This window comes from Dipteris shenzhenensis, chromosome 30 (assembly GCF_047967505.1).
Source record: "Dipteris shenzhenensis isolate YYH24624 ecotype China chromosome 30, Dip_SZ_1.0, whole genome shotgun sequence".
NCBI lineage: Eukaryota > Viridiplantae > Streptophyta > Polypodiopsida > Gleicheniales > Dipteridaceae > Dipteris > Dipteris shenzhenensis.
Genome location: NC_141625.1, coordinates 14,366,683 through 14,386,602, shown reverse-complemented (window position 1 = coordinate 14,386,602; position 19,920 = coordinate 14,366,683). Strand labels below are relative to the sequence as shown.

The 19,920-nt window shown below is 44.6% G+C and overlaps 1 protein-coding gene across 1 annotated transcript in view; it reads right to left on the bottom strand.

Moving 5' to 3' along the window:
- Positions 1-19,920, bottom strand: part of LOC147881750 (Pleckstrin homology (PH) domain superfamily protein) — a 121,153-nt gene that overhangs the window by 84,617 nt on the left and 16,616 nt on the right. Inside the window, exon 2 of the mRNA XM_087401425.1 lies at positions 19,466-19,568. Within this exon, the coding sequence (XP_087257551.1) occupies positions 19,466-19,568 (103 nt within the window). The remainder of the gene's footprint in view (positions 1-19,465; positions 19,569-19,920) is intronic.

Below are 19,920 nucleotides of genomic sequence, written 5' to 3'. Positions count from 1 at the left end.
TAGCCCAAGATCCAACAACAGTTTCAAGGCCTTTGGGCTGTTGGAAAGGTCACCTCCCCATCTGTAAGCCCACATATGAGGAGAGCATGGGGGAGGGAGACCTAGGGCATGTGCCCAAAAGACTCATGGTGGAGAGGGGGCTGCCACATGGGTAGCACCTCACAGGGAAAGGGCTAAAGGGGCTGCCATGTGGACAGCACAGCAGCCTGGCAGATGCGCCTCAAGGACTGTGCATACGGGCTGGAACAGGCCCCTTACAGAGGCGCACAGGAGAGTGGACTGAGGCGACATGAGGCACAGCCAAGGCGTACACGTGTGGGCAGTACAAGGTACCAGAAAGGGGCGCAGCAGAGGCGGGTGTACCAGCAGCAGGGTCGGCCATCCTGGTTGAGCTGGTTGGGCTGGTTGGAGCCAGCCAACCAAGCCTTATAGACAGAAGGGGCTGGGACCCTGCCTTGGAAGGAGGGCTAAAGCCCTTGGAGTGTGGGCCAAAGGCCCTGAAAAAGAGGGCCCTAAAAGGGGCTGCCTACAGCAAGTATTCCTACAGACCAGGGTCGGCCCAAAAAGACCCTGAAGTCGGCCAGTTTGGGTCGGCTATTTTGAGTCAGGCTTTGCCCTATAAAAGGGGCCCCTAGGGGCCTCCATAATTATCACTTAGAGCAGCCCTCAGGACAGCAGACAGGAGCAGCAAAGGGAGAGCCTTAGGCCTACATTCAGGAGGACAAGGTGACCTAGGAGAAGCTGCAGACTGAGCTAGAGTGGCTGCCCACCTAGGCTGGCTTCCGGACAGCAAGCTGGAAGGGATCTAGACAGAGAGTCTACATATGCTCGAGGTGGAGCACGCGGGCTCAGAGATCTAGAAGTGCCAGCTCAGAGATCTAGAAGTGCTAGGCTTGTAGTAGGACCTTTTGGTATTGTATCCTGTCCTAGTTTCTGGGCGGACGGAAATATAAAGTGTTGCTTCTATATTTGTCTCTGAGCATTGTCTATTTACTGGCTTGCACATCTATGCACATAAGTTGAGAAGTTTGTGATTCCACACCCCACATCACACTGTGTGAGCTCCTGGGCATTATTATCAGTCTTCTGCTGTCCGGACCCTCTATTTCTGTCTTTTCTAACATGAGCACCACCTGGTGGTATGGGACACTAGGCTGGTTGGGAACTAGTTTGATGATGTGCATGTTAGAAATCACTGACCCCACTTGTGAGCCCCCGATTTGAGGGGACAAGGGGCAGTAGATGACAGGGGGCTAGGGAGGAATACACAGCAGCAAAGGCACCTGGCTCATAGGGCAGCAAAGGCCCTACATCAAGGCCTTATAAGGCCAGAAGTCGGGCAGCCAAGGTTGGCTATATGGGCCGACTCCTGGCCGATTTCTAGGGCTGTCGGTGCAGCAGGGGAAAGTCGGCCCCCTGGTCGCTAAATGGCCCTGGACCTGGGCTATAAAAGGCCCCTTCTACCCCCCATTTCCTCATTCACTCCAGCATGAAGAAAGGAGTTCTTCACCAAGAAGGCAACTCCAATTCACACTCAGGTTTGCTGCGTGGTCTATTCATCTACTACAAGTCTATTTTCAGATCTGCTGTGTGTTATTCCAGCGAAGATGGAGCAAACAAAAGCATCCATAGCCTCTTCAACCACTACTCGTCCTTCCTCCTCTTCTCATCTTCCTTCATCTTTCATCCCGAACTTTGGCAAGTCTGGCAAGCTGGATGGTACTAACTATCCCATATGGAAGGTGAAGATGTGGAGCCATCTCGTGGCTCGAACACTGTGGAAGCTCATGACAAGCATTGATGAAAGGCCAAAGGACGTACTAGACAGCAAGGGAAGATTACTGATGCCGGTAGATGCGGATGACCTTACAGCGTGGGAAGATAAGGATGCCCAAGCCCTAGCCATGCTGATAGGGACAACAACAGACGCAGTGATTCCCCATATTCAGATGGCGGAGATGTCTATAGAGGTGTGGGCCATACTGAAGGATCTGTATGAAACAGACAAAAAGTCTTGGATTCTTACTCTCCAGCATCAATTGTACAATCTGGATATGAGCAAGGGAGACAACGTACATGACCACCTGACGAAGATCAAGGTGGTGAGGGACCAGCTTGCTTCACTTGGTCAAAAGATAGACTCGAGTCAGCTGGCATTGCTAACACTTCACAAGCACCTAGGAGTCTCAAGAGCTTCGTGACGAGACCAAGCCTCTCACGTTCGAAGAACTTGGCCCTTTACTGTTGCAGGGGAGAAATTGTTCACCCAATCAAACGAGAAAGCACTTGTGGCAAGGGCAAGTCCAAGAATTCCAAGACCAACAATACCAAGAATGCAAAGAGGAAGAAGAAGATGAAATGTTTCTACTGCAAGAAGCTTGGTCACTCAGCCAGAAGAATAAAGCGGAAGAATCGATCCAAGACCAAGGAGGAGCCGAAGACTGACTTAGCCAACGTCACTACCAGCGCACTTTTCTTGATTACTGAGTATTGGTTGTCCTATGCAGTGAGCGAGGTAAGTAAGGCTGGTACGTTGATAGTGGAGCCTCGAAGCACATGTCAAACAAGAAAGAATGGTTCAAGACCATGGAAGTTACCCATCCTGACTTCACGGTAAAGGTGGATCTTTTAAAGGTGTTAGTGACCTACGGGTCTTCTAAAGTCTTCAAATACCACTGAGGTAGCTTCTTCTCTGCTGAAGACTCCCTCCGTGAACTATGCAATGGTGGCTCAGCTCGAGGAGCCTAGATGCTTCGAGGAGGCAAAGGATATCCTAGAATGGCAGGATACTACGAAGGCAGAAATGGACACCATTCTAAAGAACCACACCTAGGATTTGGTGGACAAGCCTCCCAAGCGGAAGGTGATTGGTATCAAATGGGTGTATAAGCTGAAGTTCAAGTCTAATGGGAGCTTGGATAAGTACAAAGAAGATTGGTGGTGAAAGGTTACGCACAATCACAAGGACTTGATTTTGACGAGACCTTCACCCCCATAGCCAAGATAGTGACGATATGCACTGTTGTTGCTTTGGCTGCCCATGACGTGAAGTCAGCATTCTTGAATGGAACCCTGGAGGAGGAGGTATATGTGGATCAACCACCACACTTTCAAGTTCGAGGTCCACATCCGAGGTATGCAAGCTGAAGAAGGCAGTGTACGGGCTGAAACAAGCCCGAGGGCATGGTACCAGCAAATAGACGAGTTCTTTTTGAAGATCAGGCTATAGCAGAGTCCATCTGAGGCAAAACTCTGCCTCTTTTCTGAGGGGGGGTTGCAGCTAGTACTTTTCCTGTACGTGGATGATCCTATCCTTAGAGGAGATCACTCAAAGAAAATTGCTCAAGTCAAGAAACTACTCATGAAGGAATTTCAGATGACAGACTTGGAAATTCCTCATTATTTTCTTGGGGATCCAAGTGAAGCAGAAGAAGAGCAGCATATTCATCTCTTAGGAGAAAAGTTACTCAAACGGTTTCAGATGGAAGACTGCAAGGTGGCAATAACTCCCATGGAGGTTGGTCTGAAGCTGAGCATCCATGATACATCTCAGCCAGTTGATGCATCTCAGTATCGACGGACAGTGGGTGGTCTACTTTATCTCACCAACACCAAACCACATATTTCCTTTGCAGTAGGGCTGCCTTGTCAATTCTCCGCCAAACCCAGGAAGGCCCATTGAGAGCCAGTGTTAGAAACATGGTGAAAGGAGAGAGAGAGAGAGAGAGAGAGAAAGAGAGAGAGAGAGAGAGAGAGAGAGAGAGAGAGAGAGAGAGAGAGGGTGTGAGAAAATAATGCTCCAATGAAGACATGAATAAGGCTTTCATTCATCCATCAAGTGTAACAAGACAAGTGAAGTACAAGCCTTATATAGGCTACTCACTCACACACTAGCACCTAGTGCATATGGGATAAGTCCCATGATGGCACGTGGCACTCACACAAGACTCACTCACATAGACTAGCACTAGATCACCTAGTACTTCACACTAACACATCACATCACCACACTCTTTGGCTATGATATCTCCAACACCCCCCTTCGGAGCAAAGAGTGTGAGACCCAACACGCAAAGAGTAGACCGATCCCCCCTCCACCGCAATACTGCAAAGCACAAGTCCAACTATCCAACACCTCCCGTGTGATAGTAGCTTGCGACCTGCAAGGGCAAACCATCACTCGTCATCCCCCCTTACTCTGAACTCGGTGGTCGATACCATCAACCAAAGTAAAACACAATACAATCATTTTTTAGGGACAACCCACGAAGCAAACAGCTTCATTAAATAGCTTGGCTAAGATCGGGGCTAGGAGGTTAATCCCATATGCAATGAACTCAGTGCATAGTCCCTCATGATCCTTTGCTCGGCCATTATGAAGTTTCATTACGGCATCCTTTAACTTCCCCCCTAATGAAGAGGCTGCAGGATGTGGGGCATGGCATATGTGATAGGTTAGGGTCTGGCTAATTTGGGATATCATAGAGTGTGCGTGCATAATCAGACCACACCTGAGTATCAGTGAGTGGTGGGGGGGACCGTCCCTCTAGAAATCTCCGCCAGAAGTCCTTAGAGTTGTTACTGAACAGAATGTTCAGTAGCTCCTCCTCGTTCCAACGCACAAAGTTAAGTTTCTTCCTGCGTACCAGACGACGGCACTCGCGTAGCGTCTCTGGTTCGCTCGAGATAGAGGACCTCTTATCGACTCCAAATACATTCAATTTAGAGGGACAACTCAACGCTGAGAACCTTTATTTGACTCAACACAAACACACATAGTATAGGGGCCTAGAAAGCCCAACCCTAGTCAAATGGATGCTCGTCCTCAAGAGAGAGGCCATGAACCTCTGCTGTAGCTGCATGTACCTCCTCTGGGAGCTCTTCAGGTTCAGCCAGAAGATTGGCATGATGCTTCTCTTGTTCATGTGCTTTCTTCTTGAAGCAATGGGCTTCAATGTGTCCTTTCCTCTTGCAAAACCTGCAAGTAATGTTCTTGTTGGTCTTCCATTTGCTTGTAAAAGCAAATGCATAATCAATAGGAGAGGCAAGAGCGGTTTCCTTATTGCGACTATCCTTCTCAATGAGGAGGGCCACCATATCATCAAACGTGGTAGTGGCAAGATGAAGGATCTCAAGAGTGTGCTCAAAGCGAGAAATGCCATGCAGACTCTTCATAAGGACGGCCATCTTATCTTCATCATCAGAACACTCTTTAAACTTGAGAGTTGTTGAACAAGAGATTGAAACCGAGCTAGATGATCACTCAACGCATAAGTCTCTTCCATTTTCAGATCATATAATTTGAGCTCCAGAAAGACTTTAGAGTTGGTGATTTTATTACCAAAGAAGGTCTCAAGGCGACTACATGATGGATGAGAGAGTCAACTAAGCAAAGACCAATGAGGGCAATGGCCTTAGAATTTTGCTGCTTCCAAATCTTTTGATGTTATCAAGTAGCTCAACCTGGTCATCCTCAGCAACATCCCAGACTCCTTCACGCATAAGTAGCAATTCCATCTTGGTTTGCCTTGTGGGAAAACCTTCCCCCTTAAACTTCTCAACAAGGATAGAACTTGAAGACAAAGAAGTCATGACTGAAGAGAACTGCGTGAAGGCGGGCAGCAGCCTCGAAATGAAGTAGGACAGCTCCGAAATGCAAAACAGGCTGTCCAAAGTACACCGAGGTGCTGCAGCAGATCTTCAAGAAAAGAATCGGCTGATTTGGATGTGCTGGAAGGCCGGAAACACCTCGAAAATGACAGTGTTGAAGGCGGATATGCAGCAACAACACCAAAACATGGAATTCGGCAATGGAGAGCTCCACACGTGCACACCTTGAAGAATGTGCCGACCAGCTAGCTAGGTGCAGCTTGCAAGAGCAGGGCTGATACGGCACTGCAGGGGGAAACAGTATGGAACAGTCCGTAAAGCCAATACGGATTGTACGGCTGGCTATGGAGGTTCTAGGTGGGCAGGTAGGAGTGCAAAGGAGGCGGAACTGAAGCGGTTGCAAGAGAACGAGACGGAACTGAGGCGGCTACAAGAGCTTGAGCTAGAATGACGATTTAGGGTTAGGGCAAGGGTGACATGGCAGCTATGGAAGGTATGTTAGAAACATGGTGAAAGGAGAGAGAGAGAGAGTTAGGGTGTGAGAAAATAATGCTCCAATGAAGACATGAAGAAGGCTTTCATTCATCCATCAAGTGTGACAAGACAAGTGAAGTACAAGCCTTATAAAGGCTACTCACACACTAGCACCTAGTGCATATGGGATAAGTCCCATAATGACACGTGGCACTCACACAAGACTCACTCACATAGACTAGTACTAGATCACCTAGTACTTCACACTAACACATCACATCACCACACTCTTTGGGTATGATATCTCCAACAGGCAAGCATCACGGTACTAAGGTACTTGAAGGGTAGATGCACCTACGGTATTACCTACAGTAAAGGCATCGAATTAGGTGGATTCTGTGATAGTGATTGGGCAGGTGATGGTGACACCAAGCGATCAACTACAAGGTATTGTTTCATACTTGCCTCAGAGGCCATTTCATGGCTAGGCAAGAAGCAACCCTCTATTGCCCTTTCATCGACAGAGGCAGAGTATAGGGCTGCTTGCATGGCAGCATGCGAGACGTTGTGGCTCAAGTGGATCCTGGAGGACATGGGCGTGACTCAAGCAGATGCGATGGTGATCATGTGCAACAACCAGAGTTGCATAGCCATCGCCAAGAACCACGTGCTCCATGCACGGACGAAGCATATCGAAGTCCACTACCACTTCATAGAAAAGCTCATCATCAATGATTTCATGGAGTTGATGTACTTTTTCGACCATCGACAACGTATCACACGTCCTCACGAAGTCACTCCCCAGGGAGCGGAGCACCTCATTCGACAAATGGGGACCGATCCACAATTGTGTCATTGAGAGGGGGTGTTAGAGATCACTAACCCCACTTGTGAGCCCCCGATTTGAGGGGACAAGGGGCAGTAGATGATAGGGGGCTAGGGAGGAACACGCAGCAGCAAAGGCGCCTGGCTCATAGGGCAACAAAGGTGTCACCACAATGTAAATATCCTAAGTCAAAGTACAGTTGACCATTTATTTGATCATAATTAAAGAGTTTCATATGTGTTAATTATGGTCAAAGAGCTATTTTAATGGTCAAAGGATTGACTACGGTCAAAGATACTTGACTCTAGTCAAGTAAACCTGACTGCGGTCAAAGAGTGTTGACTCTAGTCAAGTAAACCTGACTGCGGTCAGAGAGTGTTGACCTTGGTCAACAAGACTTGGCACGCGCCAAGAGGGTTAACCCCGGTTAACCAAGATGTGCCAACTTCGGTTGGAGAGACTTGGCTATAATTAAGGCGCCTTGACCTTTGGTCAAAGCTCTTTAATTATAATCAAGAGTGTTGACTCCGGTCAACCAGAGAATATATATATATTTATTTGTATATATATTTGTTTAGATGTGCACATGTGTTCAGTGGGGACGCCCACCGTGACTAGGATTAGTCCACAGTGTGTTATTTGCATGCAAAGCGCTAACAATTAATGGGTACCATGGTGGTGCGCTTTAATTAATTGTTGCAGGTACTAGGAAGGATTATTTTTCCTAAGCGTAATGGGAGCCTGACAAGCATCTAGGAGGCGGTTCGTGTGACCGAGAGCTTTGAAGACTCCAGAATGGCCCTTAGTGGCATGTAATAGGATTTAGTCTAGATTTTAAACAAGTGGCATGTTGCCAATTTGAATGGAGCTTGAAGCTCTTGTAAAAAAAGGATATGGAGATTTACGAGATAGCTCTACGCTGAACTTCTGTAACAGTTTTTCTTGGATGAATAAAAACCTTCGGGGGGGTCCAGCCCGACGATTTGTCCTGAGCCCTAGTGCATCTTCAGAGAGAGGGAGTGAGGGAGAGCTTTTGAGAGTATAAATCCTGTCGTTTAAGAGTGGTGATATTGAAGCCATAGCTGTCTTTCACCGGTCAGTCTGGTTTTATATATTGAAGCCATAGCTGTCTTTCACCGGTCAGTCTGGTTTTATTGGTATCAGAGCTTGGCTCGCCTTCTTTTTTAAGGGGGTGACAATCTAAAGCTTGAAGCTGTAAGAACGACACGTCGGTAAAACTAAGGCCTGAATTACAAGAGTGGGTGTGAGCGTAGCGTGTAGCACAGGCGGCACTTCTCCTTCTTAAATGATTCGCTCGCTTGCAGACCTTGCCCCAAGCGATGACGAAGATTGAAGGCATCAACGCTTTTGTTCGTGGGCTGAATCTCTACCGATGAGTATTCGACTGATAATCCCTGCTAGAGGAGTCACTCGAAACAAGGAGTTTCCATGGGTGTTTGTACGGTGAACTACACGTAGGGTAGTCCGTGAGGGGACACACCTGTTATCATACGAATTACGTATGCTTGGCGCCATCATGGAAATTACCTCTGCAAATCTTTCGTGAAGCAGGGCATATCTGACGGAATTAATTGGTAGGCCTAGGATCTCCTACGCAACAACGAACAAAATGCTTTTGTCCTGTCACGAGGCACGACGCACAACGCTGATTGCCCAAAGCTTCAACCTTTGGCTTTTGATGACGTGGTGCAAGAGCTGACGTGGCCAAGGAGCTACCAAGAGTACACGTGGCAGATACGTGGATGCTGACTCAGCAAATGACGTGGTGGTGCATATTTGTGACACGTGGCATATAGCTAGAGCTTGCTGATGTGGCAGACAATTGCAGGCCTGAGTGGATGCTGACGTGGCACACATGTGACCTGGTGCTGGCCTGACAGCTAACCTTGGTACAGTTAAATCTTGGTTGGTTGACCTGTGGTTAGTGAAACCCTGGTCAAGTTAACTACAGCTAGTTAACTCTGGTTAGTTGAACCACTACCCAGTTAGTTCGACCTTGGTCCAGTTAATCTGGCCTAACCAGACCAGTCTGGTCACTGTAACCAGACTGTGACCAGTCCAGTCAGTCTAGTTGCAGACCAACCAGACTAGAACCAGTCAGTCTGGTTAGAGTAACCAGCCGGTTACCTATCTGGTTACTGTCTCCAAAAAAAAAAAAAAGAAGACAGTTACAGAGACTATTTCTGCTAGCAATTTTCACCTGCTTGTCAGACTTTTACTGTCAGAAAAGCAGCAGAAAAACAGAGAAAGCAGAGAAAACAGAGAAAGTAGATCTCTACTGTCAGAAAACAGCAGAAAAACAGAGGAATCAGAGATTTGCAGAAAAAGAGTATGCATGCCTTTGAGCAGTAAAAAGAGGGAAAAACAGATGCCTTTTGAAGCCATCTGCAGCAGCCAGAAAAGGGCAATATAGTTGTTGATGCTTTGGCAACTGTGTGGGTATATGCCTTGAACTGACAGCCAGTACTGGCATAGATTGTGAATGCAAAACACCTCTTGTTGAGGTACTTTTTCTGTTGGAAAAGCAAAAGTAGTGTGCATCAGTTACCTGCACGGTGTGAGAAATCTGCAGATCTCAAAATATGGATCAATCACCTATCCAGTGGGATTCACAAGATAGGGATGTACATCCAGGACAGAGAAATGTGCCGCAAACTCAACAAGAATTTGAACAGATGGTACGCACTCCTATACAAGAGCTGGAAAATCTCAAAAGGGATCCCAGGGCTCAGTATTTGTTTCCAACAGAAGCTATGCCTAATCCAGTATATGACGTGCCAATGCCAGAGGCACACTCTCGTGTACAGCCTGAGAGAGAGAGATCTCATAGATCTCATAGGAGACGGTCCCATAGTAAAAAGAGATCGAGGCATCATCACCGATCTCCTAGTCCATCACCGTCTACCTCGAGTTCGACTTCTGTGTCTTCTTCTTCCTTATCAAATAAACCATCCAGGAAAAGAAGGAAACACGAGAAGTCTAGGAAGAGAAAATCTTCCAAAGCGACCAAGGAATTTAAAGAGGGAGGAAAATCTATCAAGTTTATGACCTACAATGGACAGTATGGTCATACAGACAAAGCATTGCAGTTTATCAGACAGTTTGATGCTGCATTCGGTACAGAAAAATTTTCAGAATCCTCCAAGTTAAGAATGGTCAGTTTACACTTGACAGCAACGGCTAGTGCATGGTGGAGTGCACAGACCACAGATGGGTCAGCCCCAAGGAAGTGGAAGGGCTTCAAGAAAGCCTTCTACCAACAGTTTATGCCTAAACAGTTTAGAGACCATGTTCTTCAAGACTGGGACAGCTTGCACATGGATGCAGGAGATACAGTGGATGGGTACAACCAAAAGTTTTGGGATGCTTATTTGCAGGTTGCACCTTTCAAAAAGATCTCCAAAGACACCCAAATGAGGAAGTACAGAGCAGGTCTCACTCCAAGAATTCAGGCAGTAGTGAATGCTTTGGGGGCAAAGAATATTCAAGATCTTATGCATTCAGCTTCAGTAGCGAGTCTCGTGCCGCTACAAGATCCATCTACAGTGCCATCCTTGCATGCAGGACGTGCTAATAAAAAGAAAACTGATTTTCCAAAATCAGAAAAGAAAGAGTACCCCAAGGCTGAAAAGAAAGGGTTTCAGCCTCAGAAGCCGAGGGGTACTCAGTTTTCAAAGACTTATAAGGGCAAATCTCTATTCACCCCTAAACAGATAGCGGAATTCCGTAGAGATGGGAAATGCTTCAGGTGCGGTAAAGAGGGGCATGTGGCTGCCCAGTGCCCAGAAAAGCCTTCAACATCGAAGGGAAAAGAGGCAGAGAAGCCACGAGGACCGCAAAAGCCAATGGCGGGGGGAATTCCTGATATACTGGGTCATGCTTTGAACCCAGAAGAACGAGAATTGCTGCTATCATGGGGCAAAGTTAGAGACCAGCAAGCGCTAATTTTATTTGATCCAGGGGCTACTGATAATTTTATATCAGAGGATCTAGCCCTGAGGCTGGGAATAAAGACGGAAGAGTTAGGCAGGGCTTTGGATGCCGATCAAATGTTTTGTGGGAATCCTGTGCCAGTTACTCCCTTGATAGGGAAGCTCCGTCTTCATGTTCAGAGTTATGTGGATCAGGAAGACTTCTTCATTTCTCCATTGAAACATTATGATGTAGTTTTGGGGATGCCTTGGTTTCACCGCAAGGCAGTGAAGTTGACTCTTCCTGAAAGAGTGCTGGAGTTTGTGCATAGGGGGAAAAATCAGCGTTTAATTGCCAGGAATAAAGGGGACACTATCCCCATTGTATCTGATGTTTCATGCGGTAAAGCAATAAAGTCTGCAATTTCTGCTTACATGGTTTTTGTAAAAGAAAAAGAGAATGATATGCATGCTGAAATGAATGATGCAGACAAAGATAAGTTTCAGTTTCTTGTAAACTTTAAAGATTGCTTTTCTGATGTTTTGCCAGGGGAGTTACCCCCAGAGAGACCAGAAGATCATCAGATAGAGTTAATGCCTGGTAGTGAGCCACCAAACAGACCCCCTTATAGAGTCAGTGCGACTCAGAGAGAGGAGATTATGGCTCAGGTACAGGACTTGCTGTCCAAAGGGTTGATTCAGCCCAGCTCGTCTCCTTTTTGCTCCCCTGTACTGTTAGTACAGAAGAAAGATGGTTCATTCCGTATGTGCGTCGATTATCGCGCACTGAACAAAATGACCATCAAGAATAGATTCCCTATTCCGCGTATTGATGATGTCCTGGATCAGTTAAATGGAGCTTCAGTTTTCAGCAGGATAGACTTAAAGAGTGGCTACCACCAAGTGAGGATACAACCTCAGGATGTGCACAAGACAGCATTCCGCACTACATTCGGGTTGTATGAATACTTAGTGATGCCTTTTGGGTTGACAAATGCTCCATCCACATTCAATAGAATGATGGATCGCATCTTCCGGAAGTACAGGCATTTTACGGGTACTTTCTTTGATGATATCTTAATTTTTTCTAAGACAGAGCAAGACCACAGAGAACATCTTGCTATAGTGTTTCAAGAGTTGAGAAATCATCAGCTCTATGCAAACAGTAAGAAAAGTGAGTTCTTCTTGGAAGAAATCCACTAATTCAAAGTTCCAACTATGTAACCCTTTGGTCCCATACTTCAGTTGAACTTCCGTCCGCCATTTTCATTGTATATCCAAGAATGGGATACAAATGGATCCAGCGAAGATCCGTGCCATTCAGGAGTGGCCAGAGCTGAAAACTGTGCATGAAGTTCGAAGCTTCTTAGGCCTGTGTTCTTACTACAGAAGGTTTATCAGACATTTTGCTGATATCACAGCTCCATTACATGACCTCACTAAGAAAAATGCAGCCTTCACATGGGGATTATCACAGAAGAAAGCATTCAATACACTCAAGGAGAAGTTGACTACAGAGCCTATTCTGGTAGTCCCAGATCTTTATCAGTCTTTTGATGTGGATTGCGATGCTTGTGGAGAATGTGTTGGGGCTGCATTGCATCAAAATGGTCATGTAGTAGCCTATGAAAGCAGGCGACTTCAGGATGCGGAAAGATATTTAGGAATCTATGAGAAAGAGTTATTGGCTGTAATTCATGCCATCCATACATGGAAACACTATCTTTTGGGTGCCGATTTTACTGTCAAAACAGATCACCAAAGTCTGAGATACTTTTTGACTCAGACCAAGCTTTCCGAGAAGCATATGAAATGGGCAAACATGCTGTCAATGTATCATTTTCAGATTGTCCATACTCCAGGAATTCGGAACAGAGTTGCAGATGCCTTATCCCAAAGACCCCAGGTCAATAATGTAACTATTACTTATCATCAGGACCTGGAAGGAATGAGGGAACAATATGCTCATGATTCTGAATGTGGTGAAATTTTACAGCAAATGCAAGAGGGGCAATCCACCAGTCACTATTCCCTGAAAGATGGGTATTTAATGAAAGATGATTGCCTATGCATCACCGAGGAGATGAGGAAAAAGATTTTGGGGGAATGCCATGCACCTCCCTATGCTGGACATAGAGGAATTACAGCAACAACTCTAGCACTAGAGAGGTATTTCTTTTGGCCAGGAATGCGGAAAGATATACATCAGTTTGTTACTGAATGCCTTACGTGTCAGAAAATGAAGTATGATAGACGGAAGGCACCTGGCCTACTTATGCCTCTTCCCGTGCCTCAGGCACCATGGGAAAGTATTACAATGGACTTTATTTTTGATTTGCTGAAAGCAAGTCAGGGAATGATGGGATTTGGACTATCATAGATAGATTCAGCAAGCAAGCCCATTTCATTCCGGTTCGCAAAACCATAAAGGCAGATCATATGGCTAAGCTGTTCATGGCACAAATTTTTAAACATCATGGTATGCCTAAGTCCATTGTTAGTGATCGAGATCCCAGAATGACCAGTCTATTCTGGAGAGCTTTATTTGATAACATGGGGACGAATCTGAATTTTTCTTCTTCTTTCCATCCCCAGACGGATGGTCAAAGTGAAGTAGCAAATTCTACCATTTTGGATATGCTGAAATGCTACGTGGGTGACCAAAGTTCAGACTGGGAAAAGTACCTACCGTTAGTAGAGTTTGCTTACAATAATACAGTACATAGCTCTATAGGGAAAGCCCCTTTTGAAGTCATATATGGGAAGGTGATTTTGCCACCTATATTGAGGACTAAAGATGAAATATTTGCAGCTGATCAGTTTGTCAGAGACCTCCAGACAGCTTACAGCCAAGTCCGGACAACAATTGAAAGGTCTCAAGAGAAACATAAAAGAGATGCAGATAAGCATAGGAGACAGTTAGATCTCAAGGAAGGGGACTGGGTACTTTTGAGGTTTGAAAAAGCTAGGCTCCGCAAGTTTAAAGGCAAACAGAAAGTGTATGCAAAGTTATCTCCCAGATACTATGGCCCTTTCAGGGTTACAGAAAGAATAAATGAGGTTGCATACAGATTAGCATTGCCAGAGCATTGGAGGATTCACAATGCATTCCATGTGAGTCTTCTAAAGAAATTTCAAGGACCAGAGCCTACAGAGACCAATATCAGAAGATCCACCAGAAGTGGATGAGCTGGAGGAAGTCCTTCAGCCAGAGCAAATTGTGTACCATATTGTACGTAAAGGCCCTCAGGGTAAGGAGTTTTACAGGTATCTTGTAAAATTCAAGAATTATAGAGCATTAGATGCCAAGTGGATGGACGAAGACATGCTATCCGATCATCCACAACTTTTGGATGTTTACAAGGAAGCTTTTCAGGTGAGGTCAACTGAATAGAAGCCGAGGGGATGTCACCACAATGTAAATATCCTAGGTCAAAGTACAGTTGACCATTTATTTGATCATAATTAAAGAGTTTTATATGTGTTAATTATGGTCAAAGAGTTATTTTAATGGTCAAAGGATTGACTACGGTCAAAGATACTTGACTCTAGTCAAGTAAACCTGACTACGGTCAGAGAGTGTTGACCTCGGTCAACAAGACTTGGCACGCACCAAGAGGGTTAACCCCGGTTAACCAAGATGTGCCAACTTCGGTTGGAGAGACTTGGCTATAATTAAGGCGCCTTGACCTTTGGTCAAAGCTCTTTAATTATAATCAAGAGTGTTGACTCCGGTCAACCAGAGAATATATATATATTTATTTGTATATATATTTGTTTAGATGTGCACATGTGTTCAGTGGGGACGCCCACCGTGACTAGGATTAGTCCACAGTGTGTTATTTGCATGCAAAGCGCTAACAATTAATGGGTACCATGGTGGTGCGCTTTAATTAATTGTTGCAGGTACTAGGAAGGATTATTTTTCCTAAGCGTAATGGGAGCCTGACAAGCATCTAGGAGGCGGTTCGTGTGACCGAGAGCTTTGAAGACTCCAGAATGGCCCTTAGTGGCATGTAATAGGATTTAGTCTAGATTTTAGACAAGTGGCATGTTGCCAATTTGAATGGAGCTTGAAGCTCTTGTAAAAAAAGGATATGGAGATTTACGAGATAGCTCTACGCTAAACTTCTGTAACAGTTTTTCTTGGATGAATAAAGACCTTCGGGGGGGTCCAGCCCGACGATTTGTCCTGGGCCCTAGTGCATCTTCAGAGAGAGGGAGTGAGGGAGAGCTTTTGAGAGTATAAATCCCGTCGTTTAAGAGTGGTGATATTGAAGCCATAGCTGTCTTTCACCGGTCAGTCTGGTTTTATATATTGAAGCCATAGCTGTCTTTCACCGGTCAGTCTGGTTTTAAAAGGCCCTACACCAAGGCCTTATAAGGCCATAAGTCAAGCAGCCAAGGTCAGCTATATGGGCCGACTCCATTCTATCATGGGTAGATACTTTTTTCCATGCAGAATGTCTCTTTGAAACATATTCACAAAGCATATCTTCCAATACTTGGTTTACTCTTACTATCTGGCCATCAGATTGCGAATGCTTTGAGAAACTCAAACTAACGATGGTATCTAACTTCTTAAACACAAGTGTCCAAAAATTACACATAAACTTAGAGTCCTTGTCACTTACTACACCTGCTAGCAAACCATCACTCCAGACAACTAGCCAAATCTCCATGCTCACAAGGAAAGAGAATACAATCATTAAGACAAGCATGGATGGTATCATAATCCATACCCACAGTTGTCAGCATCTTCTTCACTTCATCTCTTGATGCGGGCATGGTATTTGGTGCAGGCAACATCTTCTGGAGTAACCTATCTCAATTCAAACATACATAGGCTTCGAATAATGAGAACTATGATGATCAACAAACTGCTGAGCCAATTGACTTGCCATAAAGATTAATCTAGTAGGTAAAATGTAGCCATATTTGTCAATCAATCGACTGTAACCCATATGGCATCATGACCCTTTCACGTTCTTGACCAACCCATAATAAAATCCATGAAAATACTTTCCCATTTATTGCTTGGGATTTGCAATGGCAATAATAAACCCGTGCTCCTTAGGCATTCAACCTTTGCCACTTGACAAATCCAACAATCTACTACATAGTTCTCAACAAATCCCTACATCTTAGGCCAATAAAAAGTATTATTCACCACAAAGAGTTATGTGTACACTTGGGTGTCCGGCACTAGGTATATCATGACACTCTCGAAGAATCTTGGATCAAAGATCCGACACATCAGGTACACAGATCTTTTCATTTCGAAACAGCAAACCATTCCAAATCACCCACTGACCTCTTGCCGCCTCCTGGGTGCCACAATTCCTGAGTCATGGTTGGTCATGGAGCTCCCATCCTAGACTTTCTGCCAATATAAATTAAAGGGTCTATCAGTTGTGCAAAGCCCTCTCAAGGATTGAAATAGATCAAAGGATATCTCAGTAAAAGTCATAGCATTGACCATCTTAGTCTAACTTAGAGCATTAGCCACACTATTCAAGGAACCTTTCCGATATCATATTTCAAAATCAAAATCCTACATCAACTCTATCCATCTATCCTTTCTCTCCCTATCACACATATACTTGATTGACTAACGATCAGCCAATATGACAAATCTAGAACCCTAAGATAGTGTCCCCAAACCTTGAGGGCATACAATTCTGCATAAAGTTCTTTTTCTAGTGTTGGCGAACGATATTGAGTGTAACACTAGAACATATGCTTCCTTGACACAAATTTTCAACGAGTTAAAAGCCTCGTCCAAAGTGATAGGCTGATGGGACCTACATCCACGACCTTTTAATATGTTGGTCAAGGAAACCATGATTTTAGAATAATCATGTATAGATTTCCTTAAGAAGATAGTAAATCCTAGGAAGGAACAAAGTTGTTTCACAGTCTACAAATCGGCCAATCCAAAACCTTTTGAATACAATCTAGATCAATGCTAACCCCTTCCCTTGTGTCCCAAGTAAATGATTTCCTTCATAAAGAAGTCACATTTACTCATCCTCGCATACAACTTATTCTCTCTCAATAAAATTAAGACAATCTTGAGGTGACCAATATGGTCCTCTAATGTCTTGCTGTAAATCAAGATGTTCTCCAAGAACACAACCACGAACTTGTCCAAATTTTTGCGGAAGCTAGAAGGTTGTTGGAGCATTGGTCAATCCAAAAGGTAATACAAGAAACTCGTAATGACCATACCTAGTCTCAAAGGTTGTCCTTTCTATATGTTTCACATAGGTGCATATCTGGTGATAGCCAATACGAAAATCAATCTTAGTGAAATACTTCACCCCTGCCAATCTATCTATTAATTCATCAGATCTAGGGAGGGGATAATTATTCTTAATTGTCACTTTATTTAATATGTTATAATCCACACACTTTCTCCATGTATTATCCTTTTTCTTTGTTAATAAAACAAGTGCACCCCAAGGTGACTTACTCGGGAGTACATACCCCATCTTCAAGTAGTCCCGAAGTTGCTTAGTCAACTCATCCTCCTCTAATTGGCTCATCCTATAAGGTGGAATACTTATAGGCTGAACGCCGAGGACTAAATCTATGCGATGATTTGCAGCCCATTTCAAAGGTAAACATGTCGGAAGTTGATCTCGAATACATCATTAAATTCACTCAACAACTTTTTTAAGTTGTCGTGTTCAAACACACTTAAGTCAAGCTTATCATGAATAGAAACAACAAATGAAGAAAGTGAAATCAATACACACTGGAACATATCATAAGAAAGTGTTTTCATTGTATTTCGCAGTTGCACCGTTGTTACAATAGGTCCCTAAGATGGATTAACATCATCACAATGTATACATACTTGGGTGCCCTTATTCAAAAACGAAAGTATATGAGCCTTGTGGGTTTTAAACCACTCTATCCCTAGTAACAAGTCTACATGATCCAATGCATGACATAGCACGTCAAAACGTCCTTGTAGTATTGGAAGCTCATCCACCTTGCAATCCCAAAACTACTTCCTTGCAAGAAAGCTGTGCCTTGTAGGTGTGATTGCTATGTGATGTGGACAGCCCCAGTTTCTACACAAGTTTGTAATTAACAAAATTGTGAGAGCTGCCTGGATCAAAGAGAACATGTACTTGTTTATCTCCACTTCTCCGTAGGCTTGGAAAAGATCATGGGGTCCAAACAATGTAGAATTAAAAGTGCAATTACAAGAAGTAGGGCGAGTGATAACATTTACAAAAATATCTGTCATAAAGCTTGGTTGGCAGATTTTGACTTTGTACTTTGTCCAATGTCGGCTCTGTTCCTTTTCCTTTGGTGGAACCCTTCCTCTTTGGACATTCTGACTTTGTATGTCCATGTTCCTTGCATATGAAGCCATGCCCCTCTTTCTTCAGACGTAATGTGCGTAGGAAGCGGTCTTTATTGCTCTTCGTCGAATTTCGCTTCGCACCCTGAATTTCTCCCTAGGAGGAGGTATTCTGATCAACCATGGCAAGTTTCTGCAAATCGTCTAACCCGAAAGGGTTCGGACAGAGGGAAGGCTGAAATTGTCCTTTTTGGAGCAGCAAAAACCTGTTTTGAAGCTGGAAATCTGCCTGGGCTACAAGCCGACTAGTTCTTGTGCAAGTCTCGACCTGAAACTAAAAGGCGAAATCTGAAATCGGATTTTCCGGATTGCAAGGATGGAAAACTGCAAAGTTTTCTAGAAGGGTTCTCCTTTCTTCTCTGACTCTCCTTCAAGGATGAGGTGGCATTTTCAGCTGCCACCTAGGATTTTTGTTTGCTCATTCTGAGCTGTTTTTTCTCATGCTTGACATGATGTACTCCCGCACTTGAGCTTGCTCTGCGGTTTTTATTCATACTTAATGAAATACTTTTCTTGAAATTAAAAAAAACTGCAAAGTTCAGTTAAACGACAACTCGTCGGCAACTGCTAGAACAGCAAAATTGGCTGTACTAGGAGCAAAGTTGGCAAGGTTGAGGGCAGGGCAGGCTGTAAAATTGCAAAGGCGACCGAAAAAGAGCTAGGCTACTGACTTTAGAGCATGCAACTCGCTCTAGATTAAGTGCCCAGCTTGTTTATAATCTCAAAATCTGGCTGCCTAATTTGGGTGTGGCTGCTTTTTCCTGGCTGCCTTGGGCCCAAAACAAGTCGATTTTTGCTTTTCTTAGCCCGACTCTACCAAATTTGGCATTGTCTTGCTTATCCAGAGTTTCTTCACCAATTTAGCCTAATCGTGGCTAACTTATCATATCTACGAAAGGTAGACAACCATCCTCTAGGCTGAGGTCCTAGCCTAGAAAATAGGCATCTAACCCTAGATCTGCCCTCTCTTCCTGTTTTCCTTCAAAATTTGAAAATTGACTCCCTAGGGTAAAAGTCAACTTCTTTTGTGCAGCCCTAAATCAAATTTCCTGAAAACTCCAAGCTGATGCACCACTTCCCCACAAATCTTGGCAGACTTCACTCTCTCGCTCATCCTCTCCTTACAATCAGGGTGATCTTGCACTAAATCAACCTTCCTTTCTCAAAAGCGAATTTCCCCCCAAATTTGATAGACAAATTCACATGTGCTTGTAGGAGATCTACAATTTACGAATTTGTACATACCTGGAGAAAACCCTGACCAACAACTTCACCTACAAAAATTCGTCTTTCAAGATCCGGCTCTGATATCAACTGATAAGGCCCCAAAGCTCCCGAAAATCCAGACCTGCAAACATACACAAAGAAACAATCATGGAAACACCTAGAAAAGGACAGGCTTTCTCACCACCCAATTGTGATGTCCGCGAGTGAAGGACTCGTGAATCGGAGACATCCCCTCTGAGCCACGAGCTGCTAGCACATCATCCAACCAGTTCCCAACCAACCTAGCATCCCATGCCACCAGGTGGTGCCCAAGGGCCTTGAAACTACTACTGGATGTTGGGCTACGCTAGATAGCGAGTACGTGTCCGTACACGATCCAAGGTCTGAGCCAAAAGGAGGAACCTGACTCACTCCCACTTGCTCCCTGACAACTCGACCCCTGGGCTCCTTATAAAGGCTTGAGCCCAATATGC